At 38.6% G+C, this 23,733-nt stretch overlaps 1 protein-coding gene across 1 annotated transcript in view; it reads left to right on the forward strand.

Annotated features, from left to right (window-relative positions):
- The first annotated feature begins 11,197 nt into the window (after positions 1-11,197).
- The window catches only part of LOC114474184 (solute carrier family 12 member 9), a 123,094-nt gene continuing 110,558 nt past the window's right edge, over positions 11,198-23,733 (forward strand). The window contains 1 exon segment of the mRNA XM_028464288.1: positions 11,198-11,450. Coding sequence (XP_028320089.1) covers positions 11,198-11,450 — 253 coding nt within the window.

Below are 23,733 nucleotides of genomic sequence, written 5' to 3' on the forward strand. Positions count from 1 at the left end.
GTGTCACTACAGCCAATGTGACTCTTCCCAACAAAATAGCTGCAAATGTGTCTCACAAATAGAAGTGTTAATTTATCTACTGCTGCTCAAGAAGGACCTTTAAAGAATATAACCAAATCTCTACTATCATATTAGATCTTTGATGTAAAATTCATTACAGGTACGGTTTAAAATGATAGCAGTGGCATTATTGTTGGTTTTTGTGCTCCCTGGTGGCATTTCCACATACAAATTTACAAATCAGAACACGTGACAACAGTATGTAGCAAAAGTCACAAATATCACTTCATTGAGAAGATTCGTTCGGAAGAAGTACCATTTATTTTGGGATAAATTTTAATATTTTATTTTATATATAATAAAATATATAGGCCTAAAGAATAGCAATTTTGCAGTAATTTCATGTAATATTGAGGAAGAAATATATCGTTATCAGGATATAAATCTATATTGTGATATAATATTTTCTCCATGTCACACAGCACTAAGCCCAGTTGTGTGCAAATTGTGCAAGAACAAGTTTTCCAATCATCAGAGCTCTGTCAGCCTCCATAACCACCTTAATGCTAAACATGTAGCAGATAGCACCTCAATGCTAACATGTAGCAGGGAGCAGACAAGTGATTAAATAACTACCTAATAATGTTAGTCACACCAAAAATATGTAAAAAAAAAAATAAATAATGCAGACTGTGTTGCTTTTGCACATTTAAAAAAATAAATATAAAAAAATTTGTTAGATTAGGTCCAACATCAATTTATTGATTTATTGACATTGTTGACCACTTTATTCATTCTGATATTACTGTAACAATCAATAGTTCTGGGTATTTTAATTGAATTTACTTTGTTGAGACTCCAAAGCAGCCTTGTCGCTTGAGAGGAAAGGAATGGGTTCTGTACCTGTAGACGAGCTGTCGCCGTGGCGATGAAGCACACTGAAATGCGGTTTTTCGTGTTTTAATTTAACAGCGGCTTTCACAGTTAACACACACTGGATGGATTTGTGTACAGTTTACCGTGACATGTAGCAGCATGTGATAGAGACCAAGCGGTCAACAAAAAATACGTCTACCCAGCTCTCCTCTCACCTTCTGACAGACGGAAATACACACCTTTTAAAATAGCCGCCCTCTACCACCTGTTATGTGACCCCGCCTCCTGTGCATTGCCACAGCAACCAAACACAGTGTCACATACACAAATATCTTACATTATAGCTCCTACTTTTATGGTGTTCTTGCTTTCATCCAATAGTTTATCGTAATATTCTTTCCTTGGTAGTCTTATAATATCAGATAACTTATTTTACCAACTCTTTGTATTTGTTTATTTTTTTATTTCAATTTTTTTCTGCTTATTTATCTCTTTGTCTTATTGATTTTCCATAGCTTGCTTTTCTTAATTTCTAAATCCCTTTGCAATCCAAGGAAGGTTTTTAATTTTCCTGTCAAATCATTCAACGGGGCAGTTTTGATCTTTTAGTATAGAATAAATATTCTTAAGAATTTCTTTTATGTGCCATTATTATAAATACCATCATCGGTCATTTTTAAATGCTTCTTTTTCTCACTCATTTTTTTGTGAAAAATTTCATTGTAATGTTGATTTATCTTGTGGTTGTTAGGAAAGAAACAACACAATTCTTACATTGGAAATAAACACGTAACTTTCACCTGTTTCAAATAACTTTTTCCAGATTAAAAATCTGCAATTCTCACAATTTTTACAGATATTGGTGAGTTTTGGCCAAACTGGAAACAGCCACATGATATGACAGATTATTATTGGACCAGGAAAGTGACATCCTGGAAGCCTCAGAGGAATGTTCCCTGCAGTGTCATCCATTGATTTGTTAGTTTGGTGTTTAACCATTTTTTTTGTTGAAAGAGAAAACCAAGCCAAGCACAACCAATACCCACCCAATCTCCACACTGATCTCTGCCCTCAGAATCTTAACAAAAAGTGCAAGAATTCAAAGTTTCAAACTTATCTGCAGCTTTTTGTTAATGTAGTGAAATACAAATTAATTGAATAGCTGTAAAAACATGATTTAAGGTGAAAGATTAAAAACCTTTCGTGTTTTGTCTTTGTGTGTAAAGCTCCAGCAGAAGCATGCAGAGGTACTGGCGGCTCTCAGGCTGTTACAAACTGGGGTGCAACATGTGAGAAGTCAACCACTGACCCAATGTCAGACGTCAGTGTTGAAGAGACTGGAGCGCAGCATCACTAACCACCTGGTTATAGTGACCAGTCTTCATATACAGGTGAGAGCGGGCTCTGGTTTCATCAGCATTTACATCCCTGCTGTGACACAAAACTGTGATTGTATCTGATCTGAGGGCCAGATCGTCAATAACATGTCGACATTTAGAATAATGACCAATCTGAGCATTAATACAGGGAACAACAAAGTGTTTTGTGTGTTTTTGGTATCATATCGTCTGTTTTTGCTGTATATTTTTTGTTGTTTTGTGCATTTTGATGTCATTTTGTAGATATGTGTTCTTGTTTTATGCATTTTTGGTGCCATTTTTGAGTAGTTTTGTTGTCCTTTTGTAAATTGTTTCTGTCACTTTGTGATTTTTTTTAATTCACTGTGCACATTTTTTTCATCATTTTTGTTTTGTAGAATCATTTTTAATGACCATTTGTGTATTTTTCTTCCATTTTGTGTGTTTTTGGAGTAGTGTAGTGTATTTTTGTTGTAGTTTTGGGTTTGGGGACTCATTCTTATTTTTCTTGTGTGTATTTTCTGTCATTTTGTGTTCCCTGTTGTATACTGTTATAATGTCTTTTTCTATTTTTGTTGCCATTTTGTATATATATTTACTCAATTTGTGTATTTTTTCATTTTATGTGTTTGAGTATTTTTTAAGTCATTGTTGTCTTTGTGTGCATTTTTTTGTTATTTTGTGTGGCATACTTTTTTTTTGTGTGTATATTAAGCTGTCATATTTTGGGGGTTTTGATATTCTCTTTGGTGTTGTTTTGAATATATATTTGATCCTTTTATGTTATGTTTGTGTTTTTATGTTGTCTGTTGTTTCGTGTGTTTTGGAGTCATATTTTATGTTTTTGTTTTGTGTGTGTGTATTCACTGTTCAGTCGATTATGTTTGTGTCTTTTTTGTGTCCTTTTATGTATCTTTTGTGATTTTACGTGTTTTTGGAGTCATTTTTTTATGTTTTGCTTAGCTTTTGTGTATTTTTCTGTCATCTTGTGTGTTTTTGGTGTCATTTTTGTTGTCATTTTAGGTTGTTGGAGTCATATTTGTTCACCTATTGTGTATTTTTTTTTTTAGATTTTTTGCCATTTTGGAGTCATTTCAAGTATTTTTTGTTGTCATCTTCAGTTCTTGGAGACAGTTTTTGTCCTTTTTTCCATTTTTCTGTCATTGTTACATCTTCCTCTTTTCCTCAGAGCTAAAACAAAGGATTCATAGATGAGAATAACCACAAACACAGTCAAACCCAGTGTAATCTAGATGAAAGGGTTACTGCATATCCTTGTGTGTTCAGTTAATGGACCTGATTTGACTCTTTTCAACAGATGGATCGCGTTCCGCCTGCTCTGTCTGCAGGACAGAACTGCTCCAGTGAAACCAGTTTGACCAAAGTGCTGACCGAGGTCAGAAGGTTACTGAGCGGAAAGCTGGAGCGCCTCGCTGAGGACATCCAGGACAGAATCTGCTAAGACAAACGCTGAAAAGCGAATCGGTAGAACTTGGACTGACTCGTTTAAAAATGCAATCAGGAAACTTGGAGAACAGTGATGACTCGAGGAGTTTTTCTTTCTTCTAAAGGTGGATGTTTGAGGATGGATGAGGTCAAATGATGTGCAGCTGAATGTCAAACAGATCATGAGGACTTTGAGGAGAACTCTCTGAAGACACAAAGAATCTTTCATGATGAACTGAGCTCACTCTGTGTCTGAATATTTGACTGAAATACAAAAGTCTCACTGAATCCAAATCTTTCTCAACACAGCTGAACTGAGACATTTAAGTTAGGATTGCACCGATCAAGCAAAGCACCAATGTTTATGGATCTGTTGTAGAGATAAAGTGAAGGTGCAGGACTTTCTATGAGTCCTGTAGTTAGAAATCATAGGTGCGTGCTCCAAATGTAAATATACTTTGTGATGAGTCATGTTCTCGCTTGGGCAAGGAATGGGATCCAGTATAAACATCAGTAGTGGGAGGGGCATTGGGAAAAGGGACTCATGATCGTCATATGTTTGTTAGTATGTGGGAAAATCTCCCCAATCTGTTATTTATTAAGTGAATATGTTTCAAAGAGCCGGCTCTCCTGAATCTCAAACTAAATACATGATGTTAATTGGTTGCCGGATTGTGTTTTAATGTGTTTTAGTAAAGCGTTAGACTGGTGACGTATCAAGGTTATACAACGTAATTTCACACTCTGTGTATATTTAAGAGAAAGTGGTTTAAAGGGTACCTGCAATGGAAATGTATATAACAAAAAATGTATATATATACAGTATATACATTAAAATTACATTTTAGAATGATTTTATACCTTGGGGAATAAACTATGGAGAGTCACCATTTTGGCCAGAATATGACGCACTTTCGTTGATCGGCAATGGTGCATTATGGGAGGTAGAGGCGTAACAGGTGTGTAAGCTCGCCATCAGTGAAAAAGTGCCGCATCCAGGTTACGAGTGGATTAAAGATTAGATCACCTTTCTCAGCAATTACCTAACGAACAGAGTTCTTGTTACCAGCAAAAACGAGGCTGTGTAGTTAGGTGTTGGAGGTGCAAAAATATGGTTAGCAACTGTGATGAAAGCTGCGTGAAAGGGTATCTGTTCATTGATGATGATTCACTACCTCTGAGGATCAGCACCTGACCGCGTCCTAAGGAACAGGTAAGTTCTCCTGACATACTTCATCATTTAGCCACAAGGAAATAAGAGGGAACAACGTGGTGGGGGTACAGGTAGTGCCATGACAGCTGGCCATAATATCCCCTGTAACCAGAAACATAGTAGTGCTCTAGAGTTGTCATAATACCAAAATGAGTAACCACGAGACAAAGTATCACGGTTCCGGGTAATATCGCGATACTGAAGCCTTTTTTTTACTTATTATTTTTATGAACTGCAATGTATTGGTACAAGTTAGAAATACTTATTAAATACAGTGTTGTTTGGCGCATAAGAGTACATGAACAATAGCATATAAGCAATAACAATATTTATCTATAAAGCGCTTTTCGCAAATAAAATCGCAAAGTGCTGTACAGAGCTGTGGGGAAATGAATACAAGTGCAACATCATAGCATAATAAAACATGGGTGCATATACATCATAGGAGTGTCATCATAAAAGGATAAAAAATTATTTAAAATCCAGTTAACAGAAGCGTTTCTAAAAAGCAAAGTCTTCAACAGTTTTTTAAAAGGGTCCCGGAGACACTGGTGCAGGTTATTCCAGAGTCTGAGGGCCACAGCCTGGAATTTTAGTTTTTGGGATCTTTAGGAGACCCTGACCTGAAGACCGAAGACTTCGCCCTGAAGTGTAAGGGCACAACAAGTCCAACAAGATTCTATTCAAAACTTGACTGGAAGCCAGCGCAGAGTAGAAATAATGGGGGTGATGTGGGATGTTCTGGGAACACCGGTCAAAAGTCTGGCAGCAGCTTTCTGTACGATCTGGAGTCTGTTTAGAGTCGACTTATTAAAACAAGTGAAAACAGAATTACAATAATCAATGCGAGATAATATAAATGCGTGTATGACCATTTGATAACAGATGCCTCACATTAGAGATATTTCTCAGGTGGTAAAAACAGTTTTTAGTCAGTTGAAAACAATGTCCCTCCAAAGACATGGACTGATCAACCACAACCCCAAGGTTTCTGAGGCTGGTTTTAACAGATGAGCCCAGATCACCAAGGGAGTTTTTAATCAGATGGATCTTTTTATCAGGAGCGTTGATCAGAGTTTCTGTTTTTTTTTAAATTTATCTGGAGATAATTTAATGACAACCAGTTTTTGATACTGGATATACAATCTAAGAACTCAGATAAAAAGGTACAATAAAAACAAAACAGGTCCCAGAACAGAGCCCTGGGCTACTCCACATGACAGGTTGGACATATTGGACATTACATCGTTAATGACAACATTAAAAATTCCTCCATTTATATAAGAGGTAAACCACTGGAGAACAGCACCAGAAAACCCCATCAACTAGTATACTGTGATCTACAGTGTTGAAAGCAGCTGTCGGATCAAGTGAAACGAAGACTGTAACGACCAGAGTCAGCGGCCATTATCATGTCACTAGAAACTTTCAGAAGAGCAGCTTCAGTGGAGTGGATTGACCTAAAACCAGATCTCCATGATTTTAGACATGAAGGGAAGCTTAGATACGGGCCGGTAGTTTATAGGCTCCCCCGGATCAAGATTGTTTTTTTTAAAAAATAGGATTCACTATCGCATGTTTAAAGAAGCTGGGGACCAAGAAGCTGGGCCAAATAAAAGTGAAATGTTTATCAATTATACCACCCAAGGATCGAATAACATCAAAAACATTTAAGAGCAGTGAAGTAGGAACAGTGTCCACAGTGCTCAACGAGGGTTTCATCTTTCCTACTTAAACCTGAACATCCTAACATAGCTAACCAAGGGAGGAGTGATACTGGCCCTAATGTCTTGCATTTTGTTTACATAAAAGTTGAACATTTTTTACAGTCTTCCTGTGTGTGTACAGGCACATGGGACAGTGAAGGTGCAACAAGATTTTCAATAGTATTGAACAAGACCTTGGGGTTTCTCTTATTTCGCAAAACAAGATTAGTGAAATAAGCAGAGCGGGTATGCTTTATTATTTCATTTAGCTCCATTAGGTTTTCTTTAAAGGGGACATATCATGCTAAATCCACTTTTTTTAGCCCTTAAATGCATTTTGTTGTATATTTAGAGTGTTTAGAAGTACAGAAAAAATCAAATTAGTCTCTTCAGGTGCTCCGTAGATATCTTTGTATTCTATTTTGGTCATATTTTTCAATCTGTTTCGATTTTTCTATTCTCTATTACGTTTTTTGAATAATAACATCACAGTATTTGCAGCGGAACTGCCATATTAGTACATCGACTCCAGGCCCAACACTTCGAGCAATCCGCCTTTTTTATTTCTCGCTGTGATTTTTTAGTCCAAGCTCAAGGATGCCGAAGTTACTAGAGGATAAGTCAAAATGTTGGGTTGTTGGATGTAGTAACCCACACGCTTCATTACAACGTCTCCCAGCATCAGAACCTTTTCAAAGTGCCTGGTTGAGTTTTATTTTTCACGGAAATGTACCCACATCTGTGGGTAAGGTCATTTTAGTGTGAACGAAGCACTTCAATGATGACTGCTTCATCAACCTCCACCAGTATAAAGAAGGATTTACAGAAAGACTTTGTCTGATTGAGGGTTCAATTCCTTCTATCTTTGGAGACGACGAACAGAGCACTTCGGTAAGCTGTAAATAACGCTAAAAAGTGATGATAAGACGTCCCTGTCATTGTTTTGTTAGCATTAGCAGTTGCACCGTCTTCATATGTTAGCGCTGTGTGCTCGTTTTAGATCCTTGATGATATGGCCTACGTGGTTTAATTTAAGTCTAAAGTTTTCATTAGTCATTTCATTTTGCCGTTTTTGTCTCCGAAAAGACTGTATTAAAATGCATTTCGTGACGTTAGCTTGGCGCTAGCGTTAGCTTGGTGCTTGTGTTAGCTCACTTGTTAGGGTTCTGCAGGTTCATCATCTTCATTTTCATCTCGCTCCGCTGGGTCAGACTCTGGCTGGGTCAGACTCTGGCTGGAACATGTAAGGTTGGATGGACAAGTCTTCTGTTGTTGACATTTTGTAAATAACCTCTGAATAAAAAGTTTATGCGCCGCTACATAGCCGTATCTCTTCTATCAAACTACAAAAATGGCCGAGCAGGGTGGAGTTGAACCGAGAGGGGGCGGGGTATGAAGTGTCTCATTTGCATTTAAAGAGACCGCACCAAAACGAGTTGCTCTCAGAAACACATCAGAAAATGGGTAGAAAAGGGGTGGAGCTATAATAATGAGGAATTCAGACCCAAGTATTGCAGTTCAGCTTTATATTGAGAATGAGGAGTTGTCGTCACGGCCTAGAGCTCCTCCCCCCGATCCTCCCCCGCCGCCATGTTGGCAGAAGTCCCACGGCAAAACAGATTGTTTACATGTGTTTTTAATGCAGTAGTAGCGGAGGTATTGTTTTTGTATTATTATTGTAATTTGTGATGTAGTGTCTGTGGAGGGTGAGTGGGGGATTGGAATTATATAAGTGTCTGCTTCATCCATCCCCTTTTTAAACCATGCACTTGTTTGTATGCCTGTAAGTTGTTTTGTGTTGTGTGCAGGTTTGAAATAAATTCTTTACTTACTTACTTACTTACATCTTGCATTCACATTTTTAAGTATCCTTGCCCATTGCCCATCGTGCCCAGATCTTTGTCCACTTTACAGCTCCAAACAAAAGCAAATTACAACTAAATAGCTAAACATACACAGCTTTAGCCTACATTGAAACATGTTGGAAATGTTTATGTACATTGAACATCTAATTGCAATGTGGTGTTTACGAAACATGCAGTTAATTACTTTGTCATTTTGGTCAAGAAGTGTCTGCTAAATGCAATGTAATTACAACACACTAAAACACATATGTGAAGAAACTTACTTTTGCCAGTACAACGCTGTTTTCACCAGCTGGAGGCTTGTAGATGACCAAGTCCTGGACCCAGCCGCAGCAGAAAGTCTCGTAACTTTCCAGAGAGTTGTGGCTTTTGAACTCCTGCATTGAACACCAAAAACTAGGTAATTTACGATGTCCATGTATGTGCACGGAGGTAAAAGGTCCAGGTCTCTGTGCCATTCCGCTGCAGATAGCTCGTACGGGTCGATGTTGCGAATGTCCGCTAGCTTCTCCAAATACCTCTTTTTTGCACTTGGTATCAGTTTGTCCCTGTAAGGTCCCTTTTCTTTCACCTTCTCTTTTTGCATTGCTTTTCTTCTTTTTCCTTGTCGTATTCCTCTATGCAAAAAGTAAAGCTCTGGCGAATGCGTGAAATTCTGGGGGCGTCTACCACCATCATGGCTGACGGGCTCAGACCCCCCCCCAAAACAACCCAACTCACCACGTGACTCCTCACTCTCATTAGACCACAACTGTATGATTTATCGCATTAAAGTGTATTATTTGTATTTTTTCTGCAAGATGTATTTTTTTTTATTTTTTATCTCAATACTTGTATATTTTAGAGTTTTTTAAATTGAGTATTTTATTAAACAATTCTTGCAGAAAGAATAAAAGCTGGCTGAAATAATTTGTATCCCCTTATAACTTTAGCTGATTGTGATGAAACTACTCCTAATTCACAAGTTTTTCTATATATGGTCAGAAATTATGCCCCTTATGCGCGCGCAGGGGATACAGATTCTGTCGGAGGTAGCTACTTTGGCACGAGTTTTTTTGGTCGCTTCATCACTTTATTGCTTCAGTGACGTGACAAGGGGTGAATAATATGAATAAAATGTGTCTGATGAGACGTGGCAGCAGCATAGGATGGCTGCATAGAGAGCCCTTCTGTTACACTGGATATTAAGACAGTGACTGCCGCTTGATATCACATCATTTATATTGATTTTTAATATAATATTGTTGCCAGAGTCATCTCAACGTCCAAAAAAATGTCATAAAAAAACTGAAGCAAGACACGTATGGGGTGCCAAGTGTAAAAATTTGTATAAAAGTTGTAGCTAACACATTTTCATTATTTATCTCACTTTTCTCATATTTAGCACATTTTCCTACATTTAACACAACATTTAACCACATATATAGAGATAAAAAAAAAAAAAACATTTTCATAACTGTGTTGCACTGCTGTGTTGGGAGTGTACTGTGAAGTGCAGCTCGTACACCTGCCATGACCGCGCGCTCGATCTCCGCCGCCGGGGGAGAACCAGCCATACATATCATCCAGTCAGGCATCGGTGAAGAGGTGGGTGGGAGCGGCTGTGTGTGTCACTGCTTGTGTATTGGTTGAGGTTACAAGGGGCGGGGTCAATTAGCAAATGTGCGAAACGTTTAGGTTCAACATTTAGATTTAGATTTAATATTAAACATTTAGATTTAGATTTAACATTTAGATTTAGATTTAACATTTAGATTTAGATTTAACATTTAGATTTAACATTTAGATTTAGATTTAAACATTTAAATTTTACAATTAGATTTAACATTTAACATTTAGATATAAGATTAAGCATTCAGATATGATATATAACATTTAAATTTAGATTTAAATATTTAGATTTAAATATTTAGATTTAACATGTAATATTTACATTTAGATGTAAACATTTAGATTTAGATCTTATATATTTAGATTTAGCATTTAGATATAAGATTTAGCATTTAGATATGATATATAACATTTAGATTAAATGTTTAGACTTAGATTTAACATTTAACATTTAGATTTAAAATTTAGATTTAGATTAAATATTTAGGTATAGAATTAACATTTAAATATAACATATACCATTTAGATCAGTGTTATAATTCACTGCACCATCAAAACTTCAAAGCTCATAGATCTATAGATCAGACTGTATTACAGTTTAAAACAACAATCTAGCCTCAAAAGTGAATTCATTTAAATTGTCATCTCATCCTTTATATTATCCACAGGTTTGTATTCAGGGAACTTTACTACAGACGTCAGTAGATGTTTTAATGCAGATCAACCTCTCAGTGACTTTCCCTAAATGCTCTGTATCCACAATGTTATAAAGAAAACTACCGTTTGCACAACCCGCCTCCTCTGGGCTTTTGTTGTGGAGGTCACTGACCGGAAGCTGTGCCTATTATTTTGCTGTCACGCTCCAAATGTGTCACATGACTTTAGCTCAGTTCAAGAAGCGGATTCTCACTGAGAGGATCGACCTGTAACTATTGAGAGTTTTAAAAGAATATTTTAACAACAAGCTGAAAGCTTCTGCTTTTATTTTGTAGTGTCACGGCGATGCTCGTGAATTTCTAGTTGTTTTATAGAGAAGAAATGTTGAAGCTTTCTCGCTGAGATGTAGATAATGGTTATTTTGTAATACTTTGGTAAAGTGGATTAAGTGTGAGTGTTGAGACGATGACAGAGCGGACTCCTCTCCTCCACTACCGCCTCTCCACCAGCGTCAATGAGTCCGAGCCCCGGTCACCGGTGGCCGGCGAGGCTCCGCAGCAGCACCAGCGGCAGCAGGGGCAGCGGTGGCCGGGCGGAAGCAGGCAGAATTCCGGCCGGCACCACCGGCAGCAGCAGCCCCAGAAGCTGTCCATCTTCTTCGGAGTGGTGGTCCCCACCCTGCTGTCCATGTTCAGTGTGGTGGTGTTCCTCAGGATCGGTGAGTGGATTTAATTACACATCTAAGTCCATTCACTAATCAGTGGATTCTACTCACAGTGGCTTTAATAGTCAGTAAAACCCAGTACTGATATATCCTACTCAAGTAGAAGTACTGTTACTTTAGTGAAATTGTACTCATGCACAAAGTGTTAACTCATGTTAAAAGTAGCTATTTTAAATTAAATAGTACTCAAAGTTAAAGTTACTAGTAGTCATGGGCAGTATATTGAGTTTTCTATTTTGGCAATCTAGACAATTATAATATCGCTTATAATGATATATTTTTATTTTATAGTATTTTTCAAAATTTAAATACTAATTTTAGCATGAGAAGTTAGATGGATTTCTGAGTGCATCCTCTAAACAAGCCACACTACAGAGCTCACTCACACGTGCTGTCCCTTATAGAGGGTTTTCACAGCGTGTCATCTGCTGCGGCATCAACCCGGAAGTCGCCATTTTGGAGATAAGCAGCCGGTTTACAAACAGCACACAAACGAGCAAATCCCGAATTTTTAGAGGAAATGGTGAACTATTGCTGTATTTTTGGCTGCACTAATCGGTCAGAACGTGAAATACATGTGGAGTTTTATAGACTGCCAAAAGTTATTACAGGGAAGAACAATGTCTGCATTTTATAGCCAGTAGTTCTACATCAGGAGAGCAGTGACATGAGACTAGCTGACCGTTGTTGCACCAGTTGTTATTGGTGTTTATGCAAACACCGCCGCCCTCATATCACGACTTGCATTTAAATCCAGCTTCAGGTAGTCCAGTTTGTTCACCAGGGAGCGGACATTAGAACACAGGATGGAAGGAAGAAGCGTTCTCTGAGGATTAGCTTTTAGCCTGCTTGCTCGCCTTGCTCTGATCACACCGCTTACGTCTCCTCCGCTGGCGGACACTGCCGGTACGAGGCTCCGCTGCTTCCAGGCCGCTGGATGTAGTCGGCGTAGCAGTCCGTGGCTCCAGGTCCAGAGTAGTCTCATCTAACGGACTATAACTGTTTGATTTGCCTAAATCTATGATTGCCTGGTGGTTGTAGACTATTTCAGAGTAAATACGCTCCAGGTTCACTGTGAAATTATTGGAACTGACTGACTAACATTTAAGGTAATCCGCTGTGTATGGGCTTGGTCAAATCCAGGTAGTTGACAATATCTGGATACATAATTGACAGAAGACTCTCCGGGTCGTCAATGATCCAAGACGAGGAAGCCAACTCGTATGGATTTGCAACACCAATAAACCATATTTTTTCCAAATATTGTGCCCTTTCCTGAGGACCAAGTCCTTCCCTGTATGCCTTTGTGATTATAATACATTTTGAGCAGCTTTTCTATGATTTATCCATCGCATAGTACACCTCTGTAAGCCTCCAACATGTAGTGTCAACAACCGCTTACCTCCAGCATGGCCGCGTATCCGGGTTACTGCCCAGAAAGTGACGTCGGTGAAAACCCTCTATTGGAGGAGAAGCCAAAAGTGGCACATATTGTGCAGCTGTTTGTTAATAAATACGACTGTGGCATTTTTCATCAGCACATTTAACCCACAATTGTCTTTCTGGTCAGACTGTGTCGAGTATCAAGATTTATATTGTATATTGCCATTTGGAGAACAAATATAGATATGAGTTTTGGTCCATATCGCCCAGCCGAGGTGTGCATTTCCATTAAAAGCAATACGATACGATTTGCATGTCACGATACAATATATCCTGGTAAAAGACGATATGATATACTTTGTGCTCTATTGCAATATCAATAATTACAGATTTCACCTTAGCAAGTACAAAATTGTATGAAATACAATTTATTTCATTTTTTTTTTTTTCAAATTGGCAAGAACAAGTAAATCAATGGTTTTCAACCTTTTTTTGGGTCGTGACCCCATTTTGATATCACACATTTTTGGCAACCCCAGAGACTTTTTAAAGGTTTGATCGTATTTATTGTTGCCAGGATTAGTGCAAGTGGCAAGATGTGCCAGCTCAGATATTTTTGTATACAATACTGCATTTTTTTTTAACTAGATTTATATTTGAGTAAGTGAAAGTATAGAATACAGTTTAAGATTGTGTGGGTAGAAGGAATAACTAAAATATTTTATAAAATAAACATGACCCCAAGGTTGAAAAACACTGAAGTAAATGGCAACTAACTGTAATACAAGTACAAATATAAAAAACAAGTTTATCAAACTGTGAAATGTAAAGCAGAACTAATTAACTTGCGCTTAGTGCTCCCCCTAAAGGTCCCTTTTGGTTGTGTCACTGTCGTAAACACGTTGCACCCCCCGCCGCCTGCCCCACCCCACAGCTACATGCACACCTTTGCTCTCCTAAGACAGTAGCAACCGATCATTGAAAAATCCTAATACAACAGTGACTCTAAGGGTGCATTCACACATATTGTCCCATGTGACCATGTGAACAGTATGAGGAAGAGAGACAGGTACAATACATGAATTATGTGGGAGTAATACGGAAGGGAGTGTGGAAATGTGTGTGATGTGTTGGTTTGTGTGCTGACAATGCAGCTCTGAAAATGGATGGATGGATGGATGGATATTTGTGTGTGTGCAGCCTGATGGAGCGCTGGTTGTGAGGTTGTGCGTGCCTGTTGCCGTGACAACAGTGTGTGTGATTGCTGAACGTGTGTTGCCGCTGAGCTGTCACTGCATGGAGTTGCTCCGTTCCTCCGACAAATGTCTTCTCAGCCTTTTTTTGCTGCTCCGCCACAATATATGTTTGAGAAAAGTGAATTTGTAGACAACCATGTGCAGCCACGGGGCTGGTCATAATCTAGCATTAGTTTGTATTAGGCTGTCGTAAAGCAGGACGTCTTGCCACCAGGTCGGAGACAGGGAAGTTTCAAGTGCGGTTTTCTGGCCAGAGACAGCGGGGGAGATGGAAGACCCCTCAATCACCCCATAAACACTTGTATTACCCTCACAGGGACTATGAGAAGGATTTATTAAGGTGAAAAAGTTACTTAGTTCTTTTGCTTCTGCAACAGATTCTGATTCTGTTAAATTCTTAAGTAAAAGTAAGCATATAAATCAATAAAAGTGTGGAGTATGTTTTATGAAAATGAAGTGCTATCAACTTCCAGCTAAAATGCATTTAGGAGTGAGGTATTTTAACAAGGTCTGACAGTGTGTTCACTGACACCTAGTGACAGGCGTTTATGTGCTATGCATGTTAGCGCAATTAAATAATTATTTCATGAAGTAACGAAAGAATTTCATTATTTAATTAAATAATTATTTCATTTAAAAACATGATAAAAAAAAATCAATTTGGACATTTTTTGGATTGATACAATAAATTCAGGTTTTTTTTTTAGGTACCGACCAAATTCCTTTGGTACTACCGGATACAGATTCACAGAGAATCAAACGGTACCATGTTTCAGGACCTAAACGCAGCCGTGTGACTGTGAGGGAGTGGAAGAGTGAACATAACATTGTGTGTGTGTGTGTGTGTGTGTGTGTGTGTGTGTGTGTGTGTGTGTGTGTGTGTGTGTGTGTGCGTGTGCGCGTGCGTGTGCGGGCCTTTAACTGCAAATGAATGCGCTAGTCGCTCGACCAGTGTGCGGAGTGAGGGAGACTAGAGCAAATTGATTATAAGCTGTATGTTGTTTTTAGTGAATGGCAAAATAAATGTTGCATCTGTTGAATTAAATCATGTCATACTCAATGACTGCTATGAAGTAGTGCTTGGCGGTATACCGGTTCATACTGAATACCGGTATATATTTTCAGTATATGAATTTTTAATATACCGGCGTACCGTTGTATTTGATTACAGAACTTTCGGATAAGAAAGACACAATTAAAAGCTCTGAAGCTGCATGTGCCTGCGTGCGCATGCCTCTGCTACAGGAGAACAACACCTACGGACACGGCGGCACGGTTAGCTTAGCATGTCGGCAGTTCGGCAGTAATACACACAAAAAGAGAGCAAAGAATCGCAATCTGTAATTCCTATAATGTGGAAATAAGTCCTGGTGGAGCTGCAAATAAAACGCTACTTTATTCACGATAAGAAACCACCACACCACTGAGTGTGCAGCATTTAAAGCTAGAAAGCAGGCTAATGCAGTGGAGTTATTCTACAATATTCACTCATCATGACCGTAAAATAGACCGTCTTAAGTCAGTCTACTGCAGTGATTCCTCTCTCAACTTGTAGAAAATGTCGTGAACACCTGATTATGTATGAGATAACCCCAAAGCTGAGGATAGTTTCGGCCCCCGTAGCAAAGTTGACTCCCTGGTGTACAGCACACACACGCATGCTTCTGTGTCCACCACCGTCCTGAAATGGACAAAACTGTCCGGTATAACAGGGAAGGTAAATGTGAGCACATCGCCCCTCTCTGGGACTCTCTGTTTTAAGATGCTCGGGCTGAATAAACAAAACAAACACACACACACACACACACACACACGACCAGCAGACGCTGCCCCCGCTTTCAGAGCCAATAGAATGGGGAAGAAGTCCGGCGCTCCAACCGAGAGACATTTTCACCGTTCACTCATAGGTTTTCACCTTTGTGCCTAAATACGAGTGAAATAAAGCCGTGTCACGTAAAGTAAACAACTCTTCGGTGTAAATGAGACGATAAAACACCGCAATGGGAGCTTCTACAGAGAGTTTCATCACGACAATGTCATTGATCACATCGATGAATTAATACATTACAGCCGATCACATTAATTGCATAAAATTTATATCAGCCGATCCGATCTAGCCAATCAGATTGGCGTAAAGCCTAGACAAAATCAGTATCATTACATTCAGAGTGCAGCTAAGATCCACCCACACCCCGTTAGGTCTCTGGGTGATGGAGCCTCTAAAACAATATTTGAGACCCAAATAATTGCATTTCAAGACTTTTTTGATTGAAAAGTTTTTCTAAAATTGATTAATAAAGACACAACTCTACCTTTATACTCTTCCAGCTCTCCCAGTCCATCACAGAGATTACACACTCCCAGTGCTCATCCATCAATCCACAAACTGCTCATGAACTAATGAAGCTGGTTTTGGAGACCATATGTGATTCCCCAACAGGACTAGTATGAGAACATGTAAACTCCAACGCACTGTAACCAGGGTGAAAGTAGGTGTATGTGAGATATTTTATCGTTTATGATTTATCGTCTAAAACATTCTCACTGGTAAGAATTTGTCATCCCTCGATTTAAATGATAATGTCTGAAATTAGCGAGGGCCACGGGCCATTTGTCCCTCAATTTAGCCAAGAATGCCCCCAAAATAAACGCGTTCCACGGGCCAAAACTGCCCCTGTTTGTTTTCAGCTTATTATTCTCTGGAGCAGAACGATGTTTACGCAAGCTCTGCACGGTGTGCACCACCACCTCCCCCCGCACACACCGCCGTCTGTGTGTGAGGTGTTTGTCACGGCTACCAGAAGCTACGATACATCACGGACCGCTACTTGGTTAAAACCAGATAACATCCAAAAAAGGGAATCGATTCAAGTTCGTTCGTCAGATCCACCCAAAGTTACACAAACACGGGGACAGAGATGAAGCCGCAGCAGCAATTATGAACTGGAAAGTCAACTAAAGCTAACTATGCTAAGCAAACACACCGACTCACTGACTGAGCTAAGTGCTAACGCTAACCACTCCATATAAGGCATAATAGACCAAGTAAAAAGAACATGTCTTACTGTCATAAAACCACAGAGAGCCACTGACTTGTTTTGATTTAACACTTGTATGAAAGAATAAAAGCTAAACATGTCACACGTTGTGTGTAATAAATATTAACATAATAACCAATGTCACTATTCATTCATCCCAATTTGTGAAACGCAATATTTTTTAATTAGATTTCATCAGCAGTAAAAACACTATTGAAGATATTTGTGCTTTTAATGAGCTTTTTTTTTTTTAAAATAATTTTATTTCAAGTGAGGAAATAAATGAATTACATACAGTAACACTAATAGTAATCTACATACACAAATATATTCCATAAAATATCAGCTGTTTGAGTCAGCAGTTATTGTAGCCTTTTTAAATGTGTCTAATGTTGATGTATTAACATTTATTTGTGTTTGTAAAGAACCTGTTTACACTGAGTTGTGAATTTTTTTATTTATAGTTTTTGTTTATCGTGAATTTTATCATTATCGTGATAAACACCATAAATTATCGGGATATTTTTTTTTTGTCAATATCGCCCATCCCTAGGTGGAAGTACATTTTTAAAGTGTATGGTTTTTACGATTTTTAAAGAGGAACTGTGGACAGCATCGTTAAATGTTCCCTTTTTCACTTCTCTAACATCTTCGACACATTTACTATTAAACCTAAACAGTCTTTGGATGTGTTTTTTCATAGTGTTTCCTTTTAAAAAGCCCATGTTTGCCCCCCACCCACCCAGCCACCCACCCACTCCGCTGAGTCTCGTGAGATGTCAGCTGCTGTGCAGACACACACACACACACACACACACACACACACACACACACACACACACACACACACACACACACACACACACACACACACACACACACACACACACACACACACACACACACAATGACAACCCTGCCCAGAAAAAACACTTCAGAACCATAAAAATGATGACAAAAAAAAACAAATGGACTCGAAAACAAACAAAAATAAATCCAAAACCACAAAGAAAACCTGCAAAATAAGAAAGAAATATACAAAAATTATGAAAAACAGTAAAATGATTCCAAAACCACAAAATGACAACAATAATACACAAAATGACTCAAGCAAACAAACAATTCAAAACCACAAACAACTGACAAAATATGAGAACAACATCCAAAAGTACACAAAAAACAATGAAAAATTAGTCTAAAACCACATAAAATGAGAGTGCTCTCCTAAGACAGTAGCAACCGATCATTAAAAAATCCTAATACAACAGTGACTCTAAGGGTGCATTCACACATATTGTCCCATGTGACCATGTGAACAGTATGAGGAAGAGAGACAGGTACAATACATGAATGATGTGGGAGTAATACGGAAGGGAGTGTGGAAATATGTGTAATGTGTTGGTTTGTGTGCTGACAATTGTCACGGCAAATTTGCGGTTGACCTCATTTGGAGACATGATTTATTGCTCTGGTTGAATGATGGAGTCCAGGTGAGGCATTGATGATTTTATAAAAGAGATTTATTATAAAATAAAATAAAAAGGAGTAAAAAAGAAGCTTCCATCCTGAAAGAATGAAAGGCAAAAGGCTCGTGGCAGAGCAAAAAGGCAAGACTCGCTCTAACTAACAGTTTCACAGCTTAAGCTTTTATACAGATAACAGAAAAGTTCCACCCTGAGGTAAGGAGAAGGAGGGAGTCAGATGCCCAACAGTGGAAACATTTGAGGATGATGAAGATGTGTATATTATGAGGAAGATTGGGCCCCACTCTTTTCTATCCTTGATAGTGTGTGCGTTCGTGTATATCTGCATGTGAGTTTGAGTTTTGGCCTTCAGCAGAGACTCTGTGTTGCACTGAGTACAATACGATCTGTACTGTTTAATCTAACATGATTCAGCTGTTCAAAAGTGCAAAGAGTAATGGAGTCATCATGTATTAAAACATGACAAATTGTACACATGAACATACATTTGACGATATGATGATGAATATAAAAATTGCCATAACACAATGCAGCTCTGAAAATGGATTGATGGATGGATGGATATTTGTGTGTGTGCAGCCTGATGGAGCGCTGGTTGTGAGGTTGTGCGTGCCTGTTGCCGTGACAACAGTGTGTGTGATTGCTGAACGTGTGTTGCCGCTGAGCTGTCACTGCATGGAGTTGCTCCGTTCCTCCGACAAATGTCTTCTCAGCCTTTTTTTGCAGCTCCGCCACAATATATGTTTGAGAAAAGTGAATTTGTAGACAACCATGTGCAGCCACGGGGCTGGTCATAATCTAGCATTAGTTTGTATTAGGCTGTCGTAAAGCAGGACGTCTTGCCACCAGGTCGGAGACAGGGAAGTTTCAAGGGCGGTTTTCTGGCCAGAGACAGCGGGGGAGATGGAAGACCCCTCAATCACCCCATAAACACTTGTATTACCCTCACAGGGACTATGAGAAGGATTTATTAAGGTGAAAAAGTTACTTAGTTCTTTTGCTTCTGCAACAGATTCTGATTCTGTTAAATTCTTAAGTAAAAGTAAGCATATAAATCAATAAAAGTTCCAGCTAAAATGCATTTAGGAGTGAGGTATTTTAACAAGGTCTGACAGTGTGTTCACTGACACCTAGTGACAGGCGTTTATGTGCTATGCATGTTAGCGCAATTAAATAATTATTTCATGAAGTAACGAAAGAATTTCATTATTTAATTAAATAATTATTTCATTTAAAAACACGATAAAAAAAAATCCATTTGGACATTTTTTGGATTGATACAATAAATTCAGGTTTTTTTTTTTAGGTACCGACCAAATTCCTTTGGTACTACCGGATACAGATTCACAGAGAATCAAACGGTACCATGTTTCAGGACCTAAACACAGCCTTGTGTGCGTGCGTGCGTGCGTGCGTGCGTGCGTGTGTGTGTGTGTGCCTTTAACTGCAAATGAATGCGCTAGTCGCTCGACCAGTGTGCGGAGTGAGGGAGACTAGAGCAAATTGATTATAAGCTGTATGTTGTTTTTAGTGAATGGCAAAATAAACGTTGCATCTGTTGAATTAAATCATGTCATACTCAATGACTGCTATGTAGTAGTGCTGGGCGGTATACCGGTTCATACTGAATACCGGTATATATTTTCAGTATATGAATTTTTATTATACCGCCGTACCGTTGAATTTGATTACAGAACTTTCGGATAAGAAAGACACAATTAAAAGCTCTGAAGCTGCATGTGCCTGCGTGCGCATGCCTCTGCTACAGGAGAACAACACCTACGGACACGGCGGCACGGTTAGCTTAGCATGTCGGCAGTTCGGCAGTAATACACACAAAAAGAGAGCAAAGAATCGCAATCTGTAATTCCTATAATGTGGAAATAAGTCCTGGTGGAGCTGCAAATAAAACGCTACTTTATTCACGATAAGAAACCACCACACCACTGAGTGTGCAGCATTTAAAGCTAGAAAGCAGGCTAATGCAGTGGAGTTATTCCACAATATTCACTCATCATGACCGTAAAATAGACCGTCTTAAGTCAGTCTACTGCAGTGATTCCTCTCTCAACTTGTAGAAAATGTCGTGAACACCTGATTATGTATGAGATAACCCCAAAGCTGAGGATAGTTTCGGCCCCCGTAGCAAAGTTGACTCCCTGGTGTACAGCACACACACGCATGCTTCTGTGTCCACCACCGTCCTGAAATGGACAAAACTGTCCGGTATAACAGGGAAGGTAAATGTGAGCACATCGCCCCTCTCTGGGACTCTCTGTTTTAAGATGCTCGGGCTGAATAAACAAAACAAACACACATAACACACACACACACACGACCAGCAGACGCTGCCCCCGCTTTCAGAGCCAGTAGAATGGGGAAGAAGTCCGTCGCTCCAACCGAGAGACATTTTCACCGTTCACTCATAGGTTTTCACCTTTGTGCCTAAATACGAGTGAAATAAAGCCGTGTCACGTAAAGTAAACAACTCTTCGGTGTAAATGAGACGATAAAACACCGCAATGGGAGCTTCTACAGAGAGTTTCATCACGACAATGTCATTGATCACATCGATGAATTAATACATTACAGCCGATCACATTAATTGCATAAAATGTATATCAGCCGATCCGATCTAGCCAATCAGATTGGTGTAAAGCCTAGACAAAATCAGTATCATTACATTCAGAGTGCAGCTAAGATCCACCCACACCCCGTTAGGTCTCTGGGTGATGGAGCCTCTAAAACAATATTTGAGACCCAAATAATTGCATTTCAAGACTTTTTTGATTGAAAAGTTTTTCTAAAATTGATTAATAAAGACACAACTCTACCTTTATACTCTTCCAGCTCTCCCAGTCCATCACAGAGATTACACACTCCCAGTGCTCATCCATCAATCCACAAACTGCTCATGAACTAATGAAGCTGGTTTTGGAGACCATATGTGATTCCCCAACAGGACTAGTATGAGAACATGTAAACTCCAACGCACTGTAACCAGGGTGAAAGTAGGTGTATGTGAGATATTTTATCGTTTATGATTTATCGTCTAAAACATTCTCACTGGTAAGAATTTGTCATCCCTCGATTTAAATGATAATGTCTGAAATTAGCGAGGGCCACGGGCCATTTGTCCCTCAATTTAGCCAAGAATGCCCCCAAAATAAACGCGTTCCACGGGCCAAAACTGCCCCTGTTTGTTGTCAGCTTATTATTCTCTGGAGCAGAACGATGTTTACGCAAGCTCTGCACGGTGTGCACCACCACCTCCCCCCGCACACACCGCCGTCTGTGTGTGAGGTGTTTGTCACGGCTACCAGAAGCTACGATACATCACGGACCGCTACTTGGTTAAAACCAGATAACATCCAAAAAAGGGAATCGATTCAAGTTCGTTCGTCAGATCCACCCAAAGTTACACAAACACGGGGACAGAGATGAAGCCGCAGCAGCAATTATGAACTGGAAAGTCAACTAAAGCTAACTATGCTAAGCAAACACACCGACACACTGACTGAGCTAAGTGCTAACGCTAACCACTCCATATAAGGCATAATAGACCAAGTAAAAAGAACATGTCTTACTGTCATAAAACCACAGAGAGCCACTGACTTGTTTTGATTTAACACTTGTATGAAAGAATAAAAGCTAAACATGTCACACGTTGTGTGTAATAAATATTAACATAATAACCAATGTCACTATTCATTCATCCCAATTTGTAAAACGCAATATTTTTTAATTAGATTTCATCAGCAGTAAAAACACTTTTGAAGTTATTTGTGCTTTTAATGAGCTTTTTTTTTTTTTTTTAAATAATTTTATTTCAAGTAAGGAAATAAATGAATTACATACAGTAACACTAATAGTAATCTACATACACAAATATATTCCATAAAATATCAGCTGTTTGAGTCAGCAGTTATTGTAGCTTTTTTAAATGTGTCTAATGTTGATGTATTAACATTTATTTGTGTTTGTAAAGAACCTGTTTACACTGAGTTGTGAATTTTTTTATTTATAGTTTTTGTTTATCGTGAATTTTATCATTATCGTGATAAACACCATAAATTATCGGGATATTTTTTTTTTGTCAATATCGCCCATCCCTAGGTGGAAGTACATTTTTAAAGTGTATGGTTTTCACGATTTTTAAAGAGGAACTGTGGACAGCATCGTTAAATGTTCCCTTTTTCACTTCTCTAACATCTTCGACACATTTACTATTAAACCTAAACAGTCTTTGGATGTGTTTTTTCATAGTGTTTCCTTTTAAAAAGCCCATGTTTGCCCCCCACCCACCCAGCCACCCACCCACTCCGCTGAGTCTCGTGAGATGTCAGCTGCTGTGCAGACACACACACACACACACACACACACACACACACACACACACACACACACACACACACACACACACACACACACACACACACACACACACACACACACACACACACACACACGCGCAATGACAACCATGCCCAGAAAAAACACTTCAGAACCATAAAAATGATGATAAAAAAAAACAAATGGACTCGAAAACAAACAAAAATAAATCCAAAACCACAAAGAAAACCTGCAAAATAAGAAAGAAATATACAAAAAAGATGAAAAACAGTAAAATGATTCCAAAACCACAAAATGACAACAATAATACACAAAATGACTCAAGCAAACAAACAATTCAAAACCAAAAACAACTGACAAAATGTGAAAACATCCAAAAGTACACAAAAAACAATGGAAAAATTAGTCTAAAACCACATAAAATGAACAAAAATACACAAAATGACTTGAAAACACACACAAAATAAACTCAACCACAAAAGGACAACAAAAACAAACAAAACACAAAATGTGAGAACATACAAAAACACAAAAATGTCAAAAAACACAGAAAAATAAATCCAAAACCACAAAAAACAAAACAAAATGACTCCAAGAAAACTAAAAATAAATCCAAAAACACAAAATAACAGCAACACACAAAACAACATAGAAATGAAACCCCATACAAAATACAATAATCTTAACCCTAGCCTAAAAGATTTTTCAATAATTTAGTCAGAGGAGATTTTATTGTCTTGTTTGTGCTCAGGTTGGTCATGTG

Source organism: Gouania willdenowi, chromosome 13 (genome assembly GCF_900634775.1).
Source record: "Gouania willdenowi chromosome 13, fGouWil2.1, whole genome shotgun sequence".
Taxonomy (NCBI): Eukaryota; Metazoa; Chordata; class Actinopteri; order Blenniiformes; family Gobiesocidae; genus Gouania; species Gouania willdenowi.